This window comes from Acanthisitta chloris, unplaced genomic scaffold, assembly GCF_000695815.1.
Source record: "Acanthisitta chloris isolate BGI_N310 unplaced genomic scaffold, ASM69581v1 scaffold21991, whole genome shotgun sequence".
NCBI classification, from domain to species: domain Eukaryota; kingdom Metazoa; phylum Chordata; class Aves; order Passeriformes; family Acanthisittidae; genus Acanthisitta; species Acanthisitta chloris.
In genome coordinates, this window is record NW_008658000.1 from 1,659 (window position 1) to 21,371 (window position 19,713).

The 19,713-nt window shown below is 40.2% G+C and overlaps 1 protein-coding gene across 1 annotated transcript in view; it reads right to left on the bottom strand.

The window, feature by feature from the left end:
* Positions 1 to 471: 471 nt before the first annotated feature.
* LOC103811950 (E3 ubiquitin-protein ligase TRIP12-like) overlaps positions 472 to 19,713 on the bottom strand; it is a 33,157-nt gene continuing 13,915 nt past the window's right edge. Inside the window, exons 2-4 of the mRNA XM_009084953.1 lie at positions 10,333 to 10,479; positions 2,412 to 2,537; positions 472 to 1,452 (exon numbers count right to left, since the gene is read on the bottom strand). Coding sequence (XP_009083201.1) covers positions 540 to 1,452; positions 2,412 to 2,537; positions 10,333 to 10,430 — 1,137 coding nt within the window. The 5' untranslated portion in view covers positions 10,431 to 10,479 and the 3' untranslated portion in view covers positions 472 to 539. The remainder of the gene's footprint in view (positions 1,453 to 2,411; positions 2,538 to 10,332; positions 10,480 to 19,713) is intronic.

A 19,713-nucleotide genomic window follows, 5' to 3' on the forward strand; every position in this document is an offset into this window, starting at 1 on the left:
ACAGAGCTGCAAGCATATCTGCATACTAGCAAGCAGGTGCTCTGCTTGGAAACAGCCTATATTTCTTTAGGACAATGTTCAAGAACTGTACCTGCTATTCAAATTCAGCACCACAAAGAGAACATACTTGGCAAAAACAACATAAAAGGTGACTAACATCCCTGGCACGAGGTCCACTAGGTTTACAAGCTTACTGTTCTTAGAGTAACATCACAGATTCCCACAGTAAGAAAAAATTAGCAAAGTAGGTTTGAAAGAAGAAACCACATATGATCTACTTTCTTTCCAGCATTCATCATTCCCACTTTGTGACAGAATGGGGGGGGGGGAACCTGACAAGAGGAATATAATCAAAAAAACAAGTTTTATAATGTCTGTGTCCTCATCACAACATCCAATTATTTTGCATATATTTAATTTTTAAAAACCAATTTGCAAGACAGAAGCAAGTTAAATTTACAGAACACTGTCTACACTTAAATAATCTGCTTTAACTCTAAATAGTTTGTCACAGTTTTACTTAAACTCAGCAAAACACACTAAAAGTTAATTATTCTAAGAAGATACCAAGAAGCTTGAAAACAACAGAAATATTTGTCTAGAAGACTTGATTTTAAAACATATGTGCTTATTCTTTCACAAAAGAACAACTTACTTGCTAGCTTAGCCTGCAGTCCTGAAGGTCCAGGTTTTGATGCCTCCGACTTGGAAGAGCCTGGTAGAGACAGTTTTGTTTTAGGGAGACTGACTTTTGGGCTGAATCGAGCAGCCCAGTCAAACTTTGAAGAGCCACCTGTTTTACTCGGTTCTTTGTCCCTGCTACTCCTTCTTGGACTTGGGCTGGACGCGGAACGGGAACGTCTAGCCTTACTCTGGTCCTTTCCCTGTTTCACTCTGGCACCCTGAGGAACAGTAGAAGAAGCAGAGGCAACAGTAGAAGAGGAGGAGGAGGTGGAAGCTGAAGAAGAAGAATCAGTGATGGTGCTACACCCAGCTTTGGCTGAGGTCACCGATTTTGAAGCCAGCTTGGAGACTTTTGCTGACTTCTCTTCAGCGCCAGTTGATTCAACTGCTGACCCACTCTTTATACAAGACAGATTCTCTGTCCTTTTCCTTTTCTGACTTTGGGAGCTACCAGCAGCTCCACCCTTCCTGGTGTGAGCCTTGCTTGTCGATGGCAATTGTGTAGACTTCGTCTGCTCTTGGTCTAAGTGTCTTCTCTTAGACTTAGAATGTGGCTTGCTAGGTTCCAAGGAAGTTTCAGTGTGTTGAAGTGCTTTGGGCTTTTTAGCAGAGCTAGGAGAATTGGTCCTCCTGTAATCTGGACTAGCACTGCGCTTAACTCCTCGAGAATTGTCTTTCTTAGGCACTTGCCCCGTTTTTTGCTTTTCTGAAGTATCGACTCTCTCCGGATCTTCTTGTGGTATTAGAACAGCAGAAGAACTACAGCCTCTGTAGAAGTAAGCAGGAACAGCATTAGTGCTGAACTCATGAAACCTGGGTTTGAACAGTTTTTCATGATAAATGTCATCACTCTCTAATAATAATAAAGGAAACTGCACATAAGAAACACTGTTGATTAAGTTCACATTGAAACAAACAAAAACCCCACAACATGCTTGTATGAAAATGGTCATATTGCACATATTTGCTAGCACAAAAACTAAATAAGTTGCAAAATAAAAGCACAGTACGTTGCTTTTTTAAAGAGGAAGAAATGAGAACGTTTTAATAAAGATACAAGAAACTGGTAAAAAAAACAACAACAACAAAAAAATCAAGCCATGAAGATATTATCTGAATGTCTGCGAATAAAAGTTCCACAAGAGAGTAAGGAGTGTTCAGTAATGCATAACTAGTCATAACTGGATTCTAGTTCAAGAAAAGCCCTTAAATGAAAGGATAGTTTCTCATCAATCTTGAAATTGAGGTAATGAATCACACACAAAAAATGACAAAATTCTCTTCTACATGATAGAAAACTGTTCCGGTGTGTATATAGCAGAAGCGTATGAAGATCAGACAAAGCAATACCAAGATGATTACTCCAAACACAGGCATACTTTAGATTATTGCATGTTTCAATTCATATTGCTCCGAACTCCTTGGGCAATCTTCCCCCAACATGAAGCAGAAAAAGGGGAGAAAGACCTTGCAAGTACTCCAGGACTAGTTATGCAGAAATCGTTTCCTCCCCATCACTGATGGAATGCTCTTAGTTGGCGAATTAGAAAAACAAAACAGAAACAGAATTTGAAACACTGAAATACATCCAGTGAATGCAACCCCTAGATTAGTTAAACATCTATTAAGTCATACAATTTATAAGAACTCTGCATAACTCAATATATTATATACGGTTGTGAAGTGCAGATAACACTGGTTAACATATGAATATGAAGCACAATTACCTTTTAGAAAAGTGTCCCTTGGACTGCTCAGAAGTAGTATTAGACTGCACTTTGGGTGTCTTTGAAATAGATTTTCTACTCTCAGGAGGGCTATGTGCCTTATGTTTTGCCTGCCCTAAATGTGACCTGTCAGCAGAAAGTCAAAACAGAAAGCTATCAGCACTTCGAGATACAGAAACAGACCTGTAGGTGGAATTATTGTTTATTTTCAGACCATCTACAAATATTATTTTACAGCTACAAACCTTTCCATATCAGCTCCTAGCATTAAACCAGTATTTCAAAAGAATCACTTGGTACAGTTACAAATCACTACCAGTGTAACACTTTGGTAAAGCACACAATAATTTAGTCATTTTAAATGAATAAAACATCATCTTACACCTGAGCTGTGCAGATAAATTCAAATTTTTCTGGTCTGCTAGATTACTGCATTATTCACTTAAGCACTAAGCTAGCACAGTAAGGCACAAGACCAGAGCACCTGTAAAAGATCTCTTCTCAAAAACAGATATATACTTATCTACCTCAAGATTCCCTGCATTATTAAGTCTTCACACAGTTATAAGCATTTACAAGTTTGTCTCTTTGCTCTTCAGTTTAAGAAAACCAAGTGCTCAGAATGAGAATACAGCCAGTTCCACTTGGTAGGAAAGCTCAACCCTACCAGTTATTTTCTGGCTGCAGTTCCAGCAGTTCAGGGGACAGAGCTGTTTGGTAACAGCTGATGTAAGAGGAATGAAGAAATACATGCTACTGAGGAAGGCAGTCAGATGAGACAGGAAGCCTGTGATGTCACAGACAGGAATGAGTTTCACATAGATAAGCTCCAAGAGGTCTTTCAAGCAGCTCTCAGCAGCATGCAAAAAAATGGGTTATTGTATTATTGAAGGACAAAGATAATACTATGCCATAGATAAATTTAAGACTTAAGTTACATCTCCATATATTCCACACTTACTTTCAAAACCACTCAGAATTATCATCTGAAAGACTCAGAAGAGAGCTCATTAGCATTTAAAACAGGATAGTATAAATAATTGCTAAGGCAAGAGACATCTCACTTGCACTTCCTTGGATATAACACACTTTTGACTCACAGCAGGAAAACTGCACATATCCCACCTACACCAAAACCCCAAGCACCACAAACCTTTATGAAACCTCTCACTAGTCTAGTACTAATGCTGAAAGAAGCAATGTTCCAAAGTTAAAGAACTGCTGATTACATGCTTATATGCTATTAACCTGGGCGATCTAGTCCTTTGGGTTGAACTCTGCAAACATCTTTGAATGCTATGGGATAAGAGCAGGTTATGTGTCACCTACACCAAAACCCCAAGCACCACAAACCTTTATGAAACCTCTCACTAGTCTAGTACTAATGCTGAAAGAAGCAATGTTCCAAAGTTAAAGAACTGCTGATTACATGCTTATATGCTATTAACCTGGGCGATCTAGTCCTTTGGGTTGAACTCTGCAAACATCTTTGAATGCTATGGGATAAGAGCAGGTTATGTGTCCCGCTCCAATCCATGACCCCAAACATCGAAAAGTTTAGGCCAAAAGAGTAATTGGAAGGGGTAAGCGCTCCATAAGCTTTCAAGTAGCTTCTTCCAACCAAATGCTAGAAATCTAGCAGCAAAGGCAGCGTTAAGTCTATTACTGACCAGAAAGTTCCACCACCCTCTTCAGGATTTCAACACAAACTTAAACCTTAGTAGACAACAAGTACCAAGTCTAACCACCCAGATGGTAACCACATGCTAACTTACTTACAGAGGCAAAAATGGCAAAACTTCAGTAGTATGATTGGTTTTGACAATTTTCCTTCCTCTGTGTTCTTCCAAAGTATTCTCATTCAGCTAGTTACTCAGATCAATGCACCGAGACAGCATACACCAAAATATGTTCCACAGCTCTTCTAAGAGCATGACAGTCTGAAGAGATGAAACTAACAGCATCTTCTCCACACTCCCCTCATTTGCTTTTATTTATCATACTAGAAGAAAGAATTTACTGTCCAAAGCAAATGAAATAAAACAGATCTTTAGGTCACAATAGCGAACTCCATTAAGGTAAACTTGGGAAAGTTTCACCTAATCCTCAGTGTTTGGATTTTCCTATTCCCAACAAAAGATTAAGGCATGAAATTTAATTTTCCCCTTGAAATGTTTTTATTATGGGAGTAACAGACATTATTACATAATTTACACTTGGCAAGAACCTCATTTTTTATGTCAGCTAAAGCGATCAGGGTTCATTTATTCTGAAGTGTATTTTCAAAGGTTATTTTCCCTTAAAAGATTTTTGTTTTGCTTTAGATATGCACAGAACACAATAATTTAAGATCTTTTCAACTAAAATATTGCTAAAGCAATACATGCCAAAAATGCACTGAAGTGTCCACTGGTTTCAGACTCCTCCCCTTCGACCTTTAAACCCTTCAGAGTGTTTTACAAATACAGTTTCATACCAATGCCCAATCTATGTGGACTATTAAAGCTACAACGATATCCTAGCAATTTGGAACACTGTATTGTGCAGACTATTGGCATTTGCTTTGCTACATCTTTTTTATCCATCAAACTATCAGTACAAACAACACTCTGAGCAGAAAGGTTACTCTAGAAACATAATGGGAGTCACAACTGATGAGAAATACTTTACTTTTTTATTTTTGAAGACCTGCTGTGCTCTCTCTTCTCATTCTTTGAGTTTACTCATTCACCTTGCATGCATGTGTGGCAAAGAGAAAGCACACAAGAGAACAGTAACTGTGCATGCAGTAGCAGGTCAGTTAAAAGGACATTAACTCCCCTTCTCTGGGGTTTATACAATGGCAGACTGACAATTTGGAGAGTGCAGGATTAAGGTAAAAATTTTAACCATACGTCAACTAGTAAATATCATAGTCCCAACTTAAACTGGAGTTGTGACAGCTTGCTTAAGGTCTCCTTAAAAGCTGACTTACATACAGAGGTAGTTAGAATAGTCTGTAAGAGCTAGAAACAGAAAGAGCAATGTTGGGAGAACAACCAAGTGCTATGAAAGATACATAGGCAGCTGGAAGGGTGATCCCTCGTAAGGTTCTAAGCTCCTTGTACTTTTGTCCAAGCAGCAAGTAATTTGAGAGGCTAAGTTCCTCATTAATGATGAAAAATTACAAGGTACTCATGAGCTTGTGTTTGCCCATGTCCATTCTCAGGAGCAGATCCAGAAAAACTGAGCTCTTGTTGCACCTGCACCTTCAAGTGTTCTTTTGCAGGGTTGTTTTGCTTTCCTTCCCCCTCCCAGATTAAAGACACTTTCATAAGCCACTGCAAGGCTTCACTCAACTAGCAAAGCTGTCTGCTGATACACAGTTTAATTCACAGGCAGACACTGAAGTTCAGAGCAACACAGACAGAAGCTGACAAGTGACCCACCGTTCAGCTCGCTGCGTTACGTAAACAACATGGTGGGAAATGCCAGCCCTGCGCAAAACCATATGAAGAGACAACTAGAACCTGTTCTCAAAGGGGTACTGCGTGCATATGGAAAAAACATACCTTTTGAAGTTAATAAACAAAGTGTTTCATCTAAGTCATGTTCCTCAGCAGCTGAGAGTGAGCTACTAAATGCTTCCACATATGAAGTCTGCAAAAATCAACCACCCTTTTACTTCTGTCAAAAATAAGACTAAAATAAATGCAATAGCACAGACTTAAAAAGCTGTGTAAAAACACCTATTTTCTCTCCTCAGAAACATTCCACCTGTCCTCCACACCACCTCAAACATTAACTTTAGTTTTTACACAGGTCTCAGGTAAGTTGTTAACAGTTAACATATTACACCCAGACTGGTCCAAAACCAAATCCTGTTCACAACAAAAGCAATGTAACTGACCAAAGCAATTCTTCTTGCTTTAGCATTTGAAAAAGGTCAGTTCAAAGTGTCTTCCAGATTCTGCATACAGCAATGTTATCTATGCAGCCAAGAAGGATCTCATGTTTATCCTTTAGCCTTCAGTCCCAAATGCACAAGAACATGTATACATTACATTCCAAAACATTAAAGCTGGGGTTTTTTCAGGGATCCTACTGCCATGCACAACAGCATACAACCATTTATGCTCACCTGATATCCTACTTAAATACTGCTATTCCTGAAGATTTCAGAAGACTAACAGTATGCAGGTTAACAGATAAACACCACTGTTATTTAATACTACTAATAAAATAATAATTTTTGCGGCACTCGTACTAGTAAATAGTTCTAGTACATAGACCATTTCCATTACTCCATACCAATATAGTGCAAGAGTGCACAACTGAAACAACAGTCAACCATTATCACTTTTTTGCCCCCCACACAAATTGCTCCCATTCAAAGTAAATACTACAGCATCACTGGGAACTGAAGTCACAAGGGCACAATTCTTCACCACACGTGGTAACAATGCAGATACAAAGCTAAGAAAATGAGAGTTAGTACCTTCAAACCCTACACCTGTCCCCCTGAAAAGAACTCTCATTAATGCATCTGCTTCCCACTCTTCTTTGGTTTATTGCTGCAAACTTTAGTATCATTATTGCTTCCTTACAAACCTGCAAAGAGTCATCCTTCAGTGTAAGGTGCTGGAAGAGATGGCTCAGACAAGGATTCATGTTGTACAATTACACTGTAACAGTAATTCTTCCAAATTAGGAGGATAACATTCAACACTTTTGAAACTGGCAGTAAAGCCCATAGGAACTAATATCCACAAGAGCTGAAAGTCATCCAAAGCACAAAACTATTTCAACATCACTACTGACAACTGAAAGTGAAGAATCACATCAGTCCAACTCCACTAAGGCCAGTCTGACTATACCCATAAACGGTGGGATGACAACACCACCAGTTCACCAGTTTTATATACATATATATATATTCTGGTTTTTACCTGTTTTCAAACACAGATCCCTTTTCTTCTTTTAGAGAAAAGCACACAGATGCTGCTTACTTCCAATCTGTGCTGCAACAATCCTTCTGCCCTGTGAGCCTAGTATTCTTTGTATGTTTAAACAAAGATTCTGCATTTGCAATAGACTACAGAGCTTTCCAAAGTCAAAGTCTGGAATTACAGTACAAGCGACAAGCTGCACGAACTCTAAGTTTTTGTCACTTCATTTTCTATTTTGAAAATGCACCTCAGCCAGAAGAAAGCTTTAAGAAAAAAGCTGTTGCACCTCCAGCATTTAGAAAGCTATTTAAACAAAGCAGAAACACAATCAAGTACACAAGTTCAGACAGTATCCAGACTTGTCCTTGCTGGAAGGGTTATGATTGCATATCTATGACCAAAGTGAAGTAACCTCCAACACTTCAAAAGGTGTGGCCCTGAAGTTGCTTACACACATTGTGGCTAATTTTAGGCATGAAGCAACAACCCCCTACAGACTGGCATTACTATTTAATTCCCTCTGCAATACTAGAGGTTTTGTTGTATGTGGGGCTTGAGGGGGTTTTCATCTTTGTGTATTGGTTTGTTGTTTGGGTTTTTAAGAAAAACACATGGATATAATAGAGTTATTGAATAAAATCTGTGTCTGTACAACTGTATCAGCAAGTGGTACAGATCAACAGAAGAAAATCAGTTGCCATTAAGGATCAACATGCACCATCTTTGCATCTGAATGATTTATACTTCTGAGCAGGCCAGATTACAACCACAACTGACCAGGATCATGAACTGCTCTCAGAGAGCACGACTTCCAGTTCTGTTCCATTCCAAAAAGATTCCAGGACCATTCCATGATACCAGCCAAAGCACAGCAGGTGAGGATGACTGATTTGTTTCAAAAGAACATTCCCAGCTCCAGCTATAATACTAACACAGATGCATCCCACGTTCACAGTTATTTGACCAATATGAGCATATTATTGAAACTGGTCTTTCCACAGTTTATTCTATTTAACTGATTTTACAGCTGAAACTGAAGAGCTTCACTTTACAGATGACAAATACAAGAAGGACTGAAAATTAAAAAATAGTCTCTCAGTTATCACAAAAAACCTAATCCAAGAAAAGGTGTGTTGGTTTGGTTTGGGTTGTTGGTTTAGATTTTTTTTTTTGCCTTTTTTTTTTTTAAAAATAGCAGCCAGAGCAGCATGTATCAGCAAAGCACAATGAAGACAACACAACAAGCTGTGACTCTAGACCTTCCCACACAGTGCTCAGCAGCACAACTGAAACATACTATCCCATGGCATGCTAGATATGTGCAAGGCTGAGCGAGTCCTCAGGTTTGTGTCTAGTGACATGCAACCAGAGAAAAAGAATCTTATCTGAGAGTCTAGTCTCTTTCCACGTCACCTACGAATTTTTCAAGGCCCTGAGAGATCTATACTACATAGCTAATTCTATACTACATAGCTCACTGAAGAGGAGGTACACATGACAGTTTAAAAATACTAATTTACTAAATATTTTATGAATAGGCCTGGATAAAACATGCTGGTTAATATGTTTTGCCAACCCAAAATGCATGTTCAGAGATGGAAAGGCAGGGGAGGTCCTGTTCTAAGAGCCTGCAAGATTATTCACTTTGTCTGACTCACTGTAGAGCTTCTCCCTGGCATTCTGCTATAAAATCTGAATTAATGATAGATAACTGAAGAATGACCCCCCACCACACTTCCAAATAACTTGCCTCTAATTCTTTATTCTAGGGAGAGGGTTATTCACCCCAGGTCAAGTTCAGTGTAAAAGGAAAGCACTGACAGGGCAATATCTAACTTAAACATCCACTGAAATGCAGAGACAGCACAGAATGGATAGAGCTCACCATTCCACCATTAAAGAAATGTTCTCCAAAAACAACTGTGCCTTACAAAATCAGCTACATAAGGCAGCAACTTAGCCCTCCTTATGCCATATTAGCCCAGGAGAGAAGCCTTATGTTTATCATCTGCTGTTCCATTTGTTAAAGTAGGCTAGTTGAGACAAAATGAAGCTGCATTTTTCAGATTGTTCACCCTGAAGTTCCTTCAAAGAACAGCTCTTCATCCATTCAGTGACCTTGTTTTCAGTTAGATCTTGTACTAGTAAACAGTACACCTCATCTTCACTAAACTTTATAGCCCGATTCCTTCTCTACAAAAAACTTTTGTGCCACTGAGCTGCAATATTTCAATACTCTTATTCACAAAAAAAAAAAACAAGCCCAAGGCAGACATTCAAACAACTGGAGCAGTAGCATGTCTGAAGGAGGATATAGACAGATGTTGCCTACTGTCACGCTACAACCTTTCTTCATTAGACTAATATTTAAACATTAAATTTAAGAAAAACTTATCCATCTCGGCATCACCCACTCAGAGCAATAATTATACAGTCATCCATAGAAAAGTTTTAAGGATCTTTGTTCTGCACTGTAGAAGTACTTACAGAACAAATACAGCCTGGTCCACTTGCTCACTAGATCAAGCATATTAAAGGATGGCAAACGTTTTTTTTGCTTGAATTATTCAAAAGCTGCACAGGATTAATATGCAGTGCAAGGGAACAGAGTGGCACCAGTTATTCAGCCTTGTCTAACAGGAACACAGATGTTCCCAGATTTCCAAAAGCAGAGTCTCCCTGTGTCCTCCCCTCCATATTTTTGTTATCACCAAAGGAAGAAGGGGGAAGGCATTTATTACTACCTGTGACTTGTGGAATACAGCTCAGTTACACTCCTACAGATCTACTCCTGCTATTCTAGCTAAACATGCATGATACTGACCTATTCCTGGGCTTATCCCATGCAGTAACAATACACTTTGCATTTCAGAGGCAAAACGATTTTACTCAAATTTCAGTGCATGGAGTGCAGAGTGAAGAAGTTCACTCTCTAATTAAATCACATCAATTTTGCTTTTATACATTAACACACACTCAGGTAACAGTCATACCTTCCTCCTACTGCGTCGTCTTGCGGCTGGGCCCCGGCAGTGTTCCTCTGTGAACGTCGCAGTGACCCCCCTGGATTGTTATTAGGCAGGTTGGACATTGGCACCTCTCTCCTGAAGGGACATACCCTTTCTAGACACTATCATTCACTGGAAGACAAGAAAGAGAGAGTGATGAGACATGTGGCATGGAAGTCTCACTGCCATGCCTCCAAAACCAAGTGTAAAACGCCATTGTTTCAGCAAAAAACTGAAGATAAAAAGCTCTAAGGAATTTTTAGTTCAAAGACACATGAAACAAGATTCTTCTCGAGAACATTAAGAACCTTAATACAGAGCAACAAGTTTCCAGCATATATGGCATACAGATGGACTAGATGACCTTTAAAGGTCCCTTCCAACCCAAACTACAAACACCTTTGTGATTCTGTGATGACACTTCTTGTCTGGTAGGCATCTATAATTATGTTAAGGAGACAAGACATGCAATTTAGGAGAACCTGTGTTTATCAACATTAAGGAAAAGCTCAATGCCTGATAGGGAACAAGAGTATTTAAGTATTTTAACTCTCATTGTGGAGATGACAATGCCAGTTCAGGAACAAGCAGCAGCATTCACAAGACGGCAGACGTTAACTAAATTCCTGTGCTTTTACAACAGCTTCTTTCTCTAGTCACATTTATGCAACTCTCATTTGTGTAAAGCAAAATACATAGTAATTCAGGAAAAGAGATCTAGCTACATAAAGTTCTTGGTCATGAGAGCTTTATTAGTGGGAGAAAGTATTTGAGTCACAAGGATTACTGAGCATACACAACTACTTTCAAAAAATAATCAATATGATGGCTTTGTAGTACTGCTTTTGGAATTGCATTGTGACTGCTGGAGGTCTACAGACTCTGTTTTGGTAGTTATTTATGGAAGACTACCATAACACCCAGCTGCAGAGCTCAGAAACAGAGGTATTTCAAGAACAAGCCTCACTCGGTTCCTCAGTGAAGAGAGGTGACTTTTGTATCTTGTGCTAAATCAGTGTTTCTATATAGAGAGCATAGCAACAGGGCCACAACCAGCAAATCCAGTTTTACTGTTTCTAATTTTGTGGAATCTGGTTTAAAAAAAAAGGTATTTGCAGGTGGAAAAAAAAAGATGAATAAAAGGAAAGTAACCCAAGTTTAAGAACACAATAGCCTATATGCTGATTTGGTATCTACTATATCTATAGCACAGTAAACAAGAGGTCTGAAAAGAAGAAGCCTAAAACATTTCAGTTGCAGATTCAAATTTAAATGTCACCAATAAAAACAACTCCCAAGACCTGGAATTGTCAGTAAAGCCAGAGAAGAGTTGACTATAATTGTCTATTCCTCTAAAAGAGCCTACAGAAGTGAACAAAAGGGGGGGAGAAAACATGGACTGATGGGGAAGAATCCAACACGATGCAGTTTCACTGTAGACCATTAAGAAACCAGGCACATAAACTGGTATTATGCAAGCCATTACCTCATATGTCATGCTACAAGGAACATGTATATCATCCAGACACTTGCACAGTGCAAGAAATTATTCATCAGGATTGCACTAGCTCAGATTCAGTCCTGTTACACTGTAATAATACTAACAGCTCAGACTTAGCATGCTGGAAGTATTTTAAGTAAGGTCCAGGAATCAAATAAAACTACAAGTTAGGCAGAAGAATTGCTCCCCAACCTAATTCCCCTATCACAGAAGTAAAAAGCATCTTCTGAAAGGTTTTCATGTTCCTTCCACTAAGAAGTCCAACACCACAGCAGGCAGCAAAAGCAGAAAGTAGGATTAATTAAAGGATCACTTTTACCTTCAGGTTTTTGCAACCTTGGGTTTTTTCTTTTTTACTTTGCACTTCGGAATTTGAAAGAACGTAAGTAAATCACAAACTAAACCAACTCACAAAATACACTTTTTTGACGAACCTCATAGCTAGAAGTCTTGATTAAGCAGCTGAGTTTTCCCCTCTTAATGACTATTTCTCTTATCCTTAACCATAACCAATATTCCCACCAATAGAAAGGTTTCAAGCTTTTCAGCAACACAAGACACCATCAGTGTACAACTTCTTACACTTTAGGGCGCAAAAAGATTTGCAGTGAAACAGAAAGGCCTGCTACAGCTGGTGAGGCCACACCTTGAGTGCTGTGCTCAGCTCTGGGCCCCTCAGCTCAGGAGGGACATTGAGGGGCTGGAGCAGGTCCAGAGCAGAGCAACGAGGCTGGGGAAGGGACTCGAGCACAAGTGGCATGAGGAGAGGCTGAGGGAGCTGGGGGGGTTGAGCCCGGAGAAGAGGAGGCTCAGGGGAGACCTTCTCACCCTCTGCAACTCCCTGACAGGAGGTTGGAGTCAGGTGGGGGTTGGTCTCTTCTCCCAGGCAACAGCAGCAGGACAAGAGGGCACAGACTCAAGCTCTGCCAGGGGAGGGTTAGGTTGGAGATCAGGAAGAGATTTTTCACAGAGAGAATTATCAGGTATTGCAATGTGCTGCCCAGGGAGGTGGTGGATTCACCATCCCTGGAGGTTGTCAAGCTGAGACTGGATGTGGCACTTAGTGCCATGGTCTAGTGACCACAGTAGGGTTGGACTCAATGATCTTTGAGGTCTCTTCCAACCAGGTTGATTCTATGATTCTATGACATCATGCCAGCTTGCTGGTGTAGCCAGATTACTCAAGTTGAGGAGAGCCTAAGCGGTAGCATTCTCTTGGAAGAACCAATGCAAGAAACAAAGCCTAGCATCAACCAGGCTGAAAGGTGACCTCGGTTCCAACACTACCTAGAGAGGGGGTCTGGCTGAAGTCGATCACAGGCACCGCCAAATGTTATTGCGCATTCTCTTTTTATTTCCTTTTATTCAAAAAAACCCCAAACTTATTCACTATCACAAATGAGGCACATTTTGTGCATTTTCTAGGAGGGAGTAGTGTGCCCTTCTATTAAAACCATGTGTCAATGAGTTTTGCAGTCATATAGCAAAAATGGTCGCCACAGAACTACTGTCTCACCTCATACTGACTGCAAAAAGGATGTGCATAAAAAATGCAGGTTTCGTGAGGTGCAGTGCTCACTTAGAGCTCTGCCAGCTTAGCCACACACCTTCCCACCTTGGCCAGTACATGGGCTCTCCACACCACCATGAGACTGAGCTGAAGAAACCACCACACAGCCAATGTTTCCCTGTCTAGGGAAACTTTAACACTGACTTGTCTGGGTGTGCTGGTGTGGGCCAGGATAGTTAACTTTCTTCACGGTAGCTACTACGGGGTTACACTTTGGATTTGCACAGAACACAGCACTGATAATAGAGATGTTTCTGTTACTGCTGAGCAGAGCTCACACAGAGCCAAGGCCTTTTCTCCTTTTTGTACTGCCACACTGGCGAAGAAGTTGGGACAGCATGGGAGATTGGGAGGAGACACAGCTGGGACAGGTGACCCAAACTGACCAAAGAAATATTCCATAGCATATGGCATCATGCTCAGTATATAAAGTGGGGGAGAAAAAGGAGGAAGGGGAAGGTTCCTTGGAGTGATGGCATCTTTCTTCCCAAGTAACCAAAACGTGCAATGGGGCCCTGCTCTCCTGGAGATGGCTGAACACCTGTCTGTGGGAAGCAATGAATTAATTCCTTGTTCTGCTTCACTTGTGTGTGCAGCTTGTGCTTTCCCTATTAAAACTGTCTTTATCTCAACCCATAAGTTTCTAGTTTTTACTCTTCTGATTGTCTTCCCCTTCCTGCTGGTGGGGGATGGAGTGAGCAGCTGCACAGGGCTAGACCGTAACACTGGCTTAGCCACACTCGGAGTAGTCTGTGCTTAGAAGTTATGTAACACAATGTGTTGTCACACACACAATATTTTCAGCTGTGTAGAAGAATGAAGTGACAGCTGTTTTATCCTCTAAGGCATATATAGTCACGAGCATGTCCAGAGTTATTGAAACATCTCAACTTAACTGCATTTCTTATTGTGCACTTGCTATCATATGATTCCCAGTTTGCTTTTAAATATAATGCTGCTTCATGATGTGGCTGTGACCTTTAACATCAAAACATTAACTTAAGCCTCACTGTGAGTATCTGAAGCCACACAGTACCATGTGCCCTGTTAGTCCAGGAACAAAGAGATCTTTTCACAACTGCGTCTTCCACATGCTGGAGCGATAAGAGCCCAGAGGCTCCTAAATCTGAACTGTTCTCATTCAGACTTAACCCTCCATCTAAGTGTCACTCCAAACATTTATTCTTTCCCATCTTCAGACACCTACATCCAAAGGAAATGTGCAACCCAGCAGAGATCAGCTGAACGTGCCAGTGCAGTCTTGTCAGAGTTTAAGACAATTTCCTCAACCACTCTAAGCAATCTTCCTCACACCCACAGTAAGAAAAAGCTACAACTGTACATCAGACCTTTGTGCTTCTGTTGACAGGCTTTGCAATTAGGAAGTTTTAAGTTCAGGTCCTCTTCTAGCATCAAGTTATCTATAAACAAGCCATTTTAGTTAATGTTTCACAACTCTGTATTCCGAGCTGCAACGACGCCGAAGCACTGGCCCCAGATGCTCTCATCATAAGCAGACTCTTCAGAATGAGGATCAATTCCAGAAGCCAGCATTCCAAATAAACCCACAACCTACCTCCTGAAGCCATCTAACAGCACTGACATCTAATGCTTATCATCTTCCATAGCATTACTGAGTTTCAGCAAACACTATTTGATTACTATTAACCATCCTCTTTGTTACTGTACAGGAAAGCACCAATAATTCATTTCTATCACATACCTATTCCAAACACTATAGCTAGCACATAGCCAACACATTCTTTGGAGGGGTTCTACAAAAACACAAGACAAAACCCACATGTTAACTTGTAATGAAGCCTTCACCTTTCTTCTGGAAAACCCAACAGGAAATGACTAACACTCTTCCATGTGTTCCATGCAAACAGAGGAAACACAACTACACACCAGGGCTGTATCAGCCTGTACTTAACACCAAATCATTCCCTGAAGGACATGGGAACTGTAATGCTACTGTGATGTAGGCCACAGAGAAGAGAATGAGTAAACTAAAGCACTTCTATAGGTTCTAGGGCCACTAACAGTATAACACAGCAAACTAGTAACGATAGCTGTAAAAAATGAACCGAACTCTCACGAGAAAAGGTGAGTTCTGAAACTTGTTTGCTTGGGGGGTTTGTTTAGCATGGGATTCTGTTGTTTTGGGTGGTAGGGCTGGGGTTTTCTAAGTTCTCTGCAAGAATTTTACAAGCTCCTGCACTCCAATTTCCGTAATATTTAAGGATATGCCTAGCAGCTCTGCCTACAATGCTCCATTTTAACACCTGTTATCTGCCCAGAGTTGAGCTAAGTACACTGGTCAGCACACTTCCTCTTTCGTATCTTGGCCCAAATAAACCCTGTGCCTTATTTAATGCTGCTGGAGCAGTTCAGATCCTCAAAACTACAAAGACTTACTGCCCTGAAGACAGTATTAGGCAAATGGGGGGGAGGAAGACAGAAGGATGTTTATATGCCTTGTAAGTTCAGAACATTTTCTTCCAGCAAGTTGCACATCTTGCCAGCAAGAACCCAGAGTTCAGTGTACAAAATCAGAAAATATTAAGTCTAAGACTTCAGATTTGTATTCCACTACTTCAATGTAGACAATATTCATTTACTTGATCAGCTGCTTCTGTGATAAATCTAGTCACTTAAGATAGAAGCAACATTCTAAATATAAGCATACACCACATTTAAGAGCTGAGACTTTAATTGCAACTAAACCCAAGAACTTACTGCCTATGGTTTAGTAACTGCTGACTTGTTTTAGATCTACATCACATCATTTTCAACTGATCTCATAGCTGCACCTCATTTTTGCTCACTTCTCACAAGGTTCTCATTTACCTGCAGAGACACACACCTATTTTCTTGCCTTACAAGCAAGCACTTGCAATTACCCATTCAATTACTTCTACTACTTTACCAGCTGACTTAAATTAAGACAGGTTTTTACTCCAGGCACTTGCTTTAAACTCAGTCTGGTGTGGTTGATTTCGACACAGTACTCTTCCTCTCTATACTCTGCAAATTCAGTAGGTACCCACTCTGCCCAATTCTTTTTCCACTGAGGTCCTCACCTCCAAACAAATTTTGTGTCAAAGCTTCATGCAGGCAAGAGCTCATATTTTCAGTTTAGCAGCCTCTTGTCCCTTCTGCATGTAGCAACAGTTCATTAAAGAATTTAGGGAGTAGACAGAACAACATACTGAAGACTTCCTAGAAAGATCTTCTGCAGTGTCTCCTGAACTCTCATCAACCCTCCCTTCTTCCTGACAGCAAGTTTCTACACACAAACAAGGGGACAATATATTCTCCCAAGAGCTGCAAGGTGCTGTAAGGTACAGCAAGGTATACCAATTTTGTCTACATTCATGCAAATCCTGGATTATTCAGCAGCATGAAAGCACTGAGCATTAAGGAATGACAAACTTTTCTTGCCCCAACATAGGAAGAGCAAGCTACCACTTATTTTCTTATCTGCTTCCACTTCTACTTTCTCCCCATGGATGGCCATAAGCTGTCTACATGATTCCAAGGTGCCACAGTACACTTAAGACTTGCTGCACTGCTTCTAATTATGTAAAACTCCCATGGTGACTTATCAGGGTAACTTCTTTTGATACAGAAACCACACAAAACCACACTGAATCATGTAACAGGCTGACTGTATTCTTTTTGCAATCTCCCTCTCCAATGGTAAAGAAAAACTAGAAAACTACAAGCACAAATGCACGCACAGACACTAACTAAAGCAAATTCAGTACAAACAGGAAAATCCCCAGGACAAACAAGACTGTACAGCATCCTAAGACTGTAACATTACCTCACAGCTGGGAAGACAGACAAGGTATCAAGGAAGTTTCTTCTGAAAACAATCATCACGTACAGCTGTAAGGAAACAGATTTCTACAACTCTACAGCACAGAACTTCTACAGATTTAAATAGTTGCATGACTTTTGTCAGTTCTCTTTGAGGACATTTATATGCTATCAATGGGAAGACAAGCAGAGTTTAACAACACAGAGGCAAACTCCTCTACAAACCAAATGCCCTTCTGATGAAGGGTTCACCTGTAGTACAAGAGCTAAGTTAGAATGATCAGAAAAGCCTTGGCTGGAAAGTATCTCTTGAGATCATACAGTCCAACCACCTGCTGAAAACAGGACCTTAGATCGTTAGAGATCTCTCATTCTGAGAGGTGACAATTTCCAACCACCACAACAAATTACACTGAGTTCTGGGCAAGAAGTGAATCACAAGACACACTCTGAAGAAGAGCAAAATGAAAGCAAAAAAAAAAAAAAAAAAATCACAAGTTAAGATGTCAAAACATCACCATATATAAAAGCATGCAGAGAAGACACCAACAGAATATCAGAGACTTGTATTTTCAGCAGAAGCATTTGATAAAAAGTCAAAATAGATGCCAGTTCAAGTCACCCAAGATCTCAGATTGTGCAGCTGTACAGGCATGCAAGGACAGATCTCCCATCCCTTCCAAGGACAACTGCTCTGAGAGAACAACTCCCTGTTCCTGGCTGCAGCCACGTATTGCTCAGGAAGCACTCCCTTCCCTTCCCTGCCTCAGAAGTGCAATCCAGTGACCTGAACAAGACTGCCAAGTGAGCAAAACAGGTCTGTAAGCTAGAAATGTGAAAGGGGTCCAGTCTCTGCAGATATTACCGATTTAGTAGTAGCTCATGTGTCCATTTTTACACTAACTTTAGACAATATATAAGGTGTTAGCCAGAGCAGATCTTTACAAATTGACAGCAAAAAAGATAGAAGCTTCAGCACAATATTCTTCCTTAAACCATTTACAGTGAAAGAGTTTTCATTCAGCTACTCTGGAATCATTAGAATGGAAGCATTTCTTAACCATTTCAAAAACAGATCATATACCAAAGTAAGGTAGGGATACTGCAGACAGCTTCTCAAATACCAATAGGCCATGAATGCAGTCAAGCTGCAGACTCCCCAGAAAAAAATTACAATAAATCAGTAAATTTAGTTCTTTTTAGTTCAATTAGTAAATTTCATTTTCCTGCGGTGTATAGTTTGACTTGAATTCATTAAGGAAGGAAGGGAATGCTCTCTCAGTGGCAGAAGGCCAGGACTCAACACTTCAAGAAAATATTTTCATGTTTACAACACCTGTAGTTTCTCAGTCTTCAGTGTTCTAATTTGTTTTGGCTTTTTAACCAGCTAAACATTAATTTCTCTTGCATAATTCAGTCACTCTGCAGCAGCTACATTTTTCTCTATGCACAACTATAAAGATTATCAAAAGCATAAGAACCCAGAAACTCCTGAATAAATCTATATTCAGTAAAAGGACAGTCTGATCTGGATAGCTGCAAGTCAGCCAGGGACAGCTCAGCTTAAGCAGCAGCCCAGAGGTATTCAAGCCAGGTCAGTAACACAAAAGATTTGTTACACCACATGGAGAACAGGCACACAAACACAGCAAACCTTAGCTGCACAACACCGAACCAGGTTTCATCTCCTGGTTTGAAAGATCCTCTTCCCCTTTTAGCACAGCAATAGGAAAGAAAGGAAAAATGAGGAATGAGTGTGTTCAAAGTTTTGTCTGTACACTTGAATAACAGAGCAAAATTTCTCTGCCAAAGCAGATCTTGCAGCAAGAGCCAGACTTCACCTCTATAGGAACTTTAAAACCACTGTTACTTACTGACAAGCTCCTAGACAGCAAAGTTTACACTATGAAAGTCTCAGTACACAATTCTGCTACCTGGTGCTAGTAAAGGTGTGGTTATAACTTATTAACAAGAATAGAAATAACAGTTCTTTTCCTTTCTAAAATTAAACAAAAGTAAATGTATCTCTCCAAAGGAAAAGAACGTCTTTTCCAGCAGCCGAACTCTAACCAAAACTGTTCTTCACTCCTCGCAGACTCTCAACTAAAACTATCACAAGCAATACAGGCAAACTCCTATCTGACCTTCATCTTCAGCTTCTATAGACCTTTGCTTAGGAGGAGCCAAAAGTCACTACCTGTATGGTAGCTTAAGCTTTCACTAACACCATAAAATAAAAACCACACTGCCTGGCAAGAATGAAGGAGAACATACTCTTCAGAAGACAGGAATGGATTTAAATGAGGAGCTTTGACCTTCTGTGAGAGAACATGAATGAAAGCACAGAGTCCCTGATGAACTAGAGATCAGTGACACTCTCAGAAAAGACCAGCAGCTAGCAGGCAGGTGGTCAAGCCAAGACCAAGTAAACAGATGTGGCAAACTTGGGACAGGAGGCATTTATTACCGG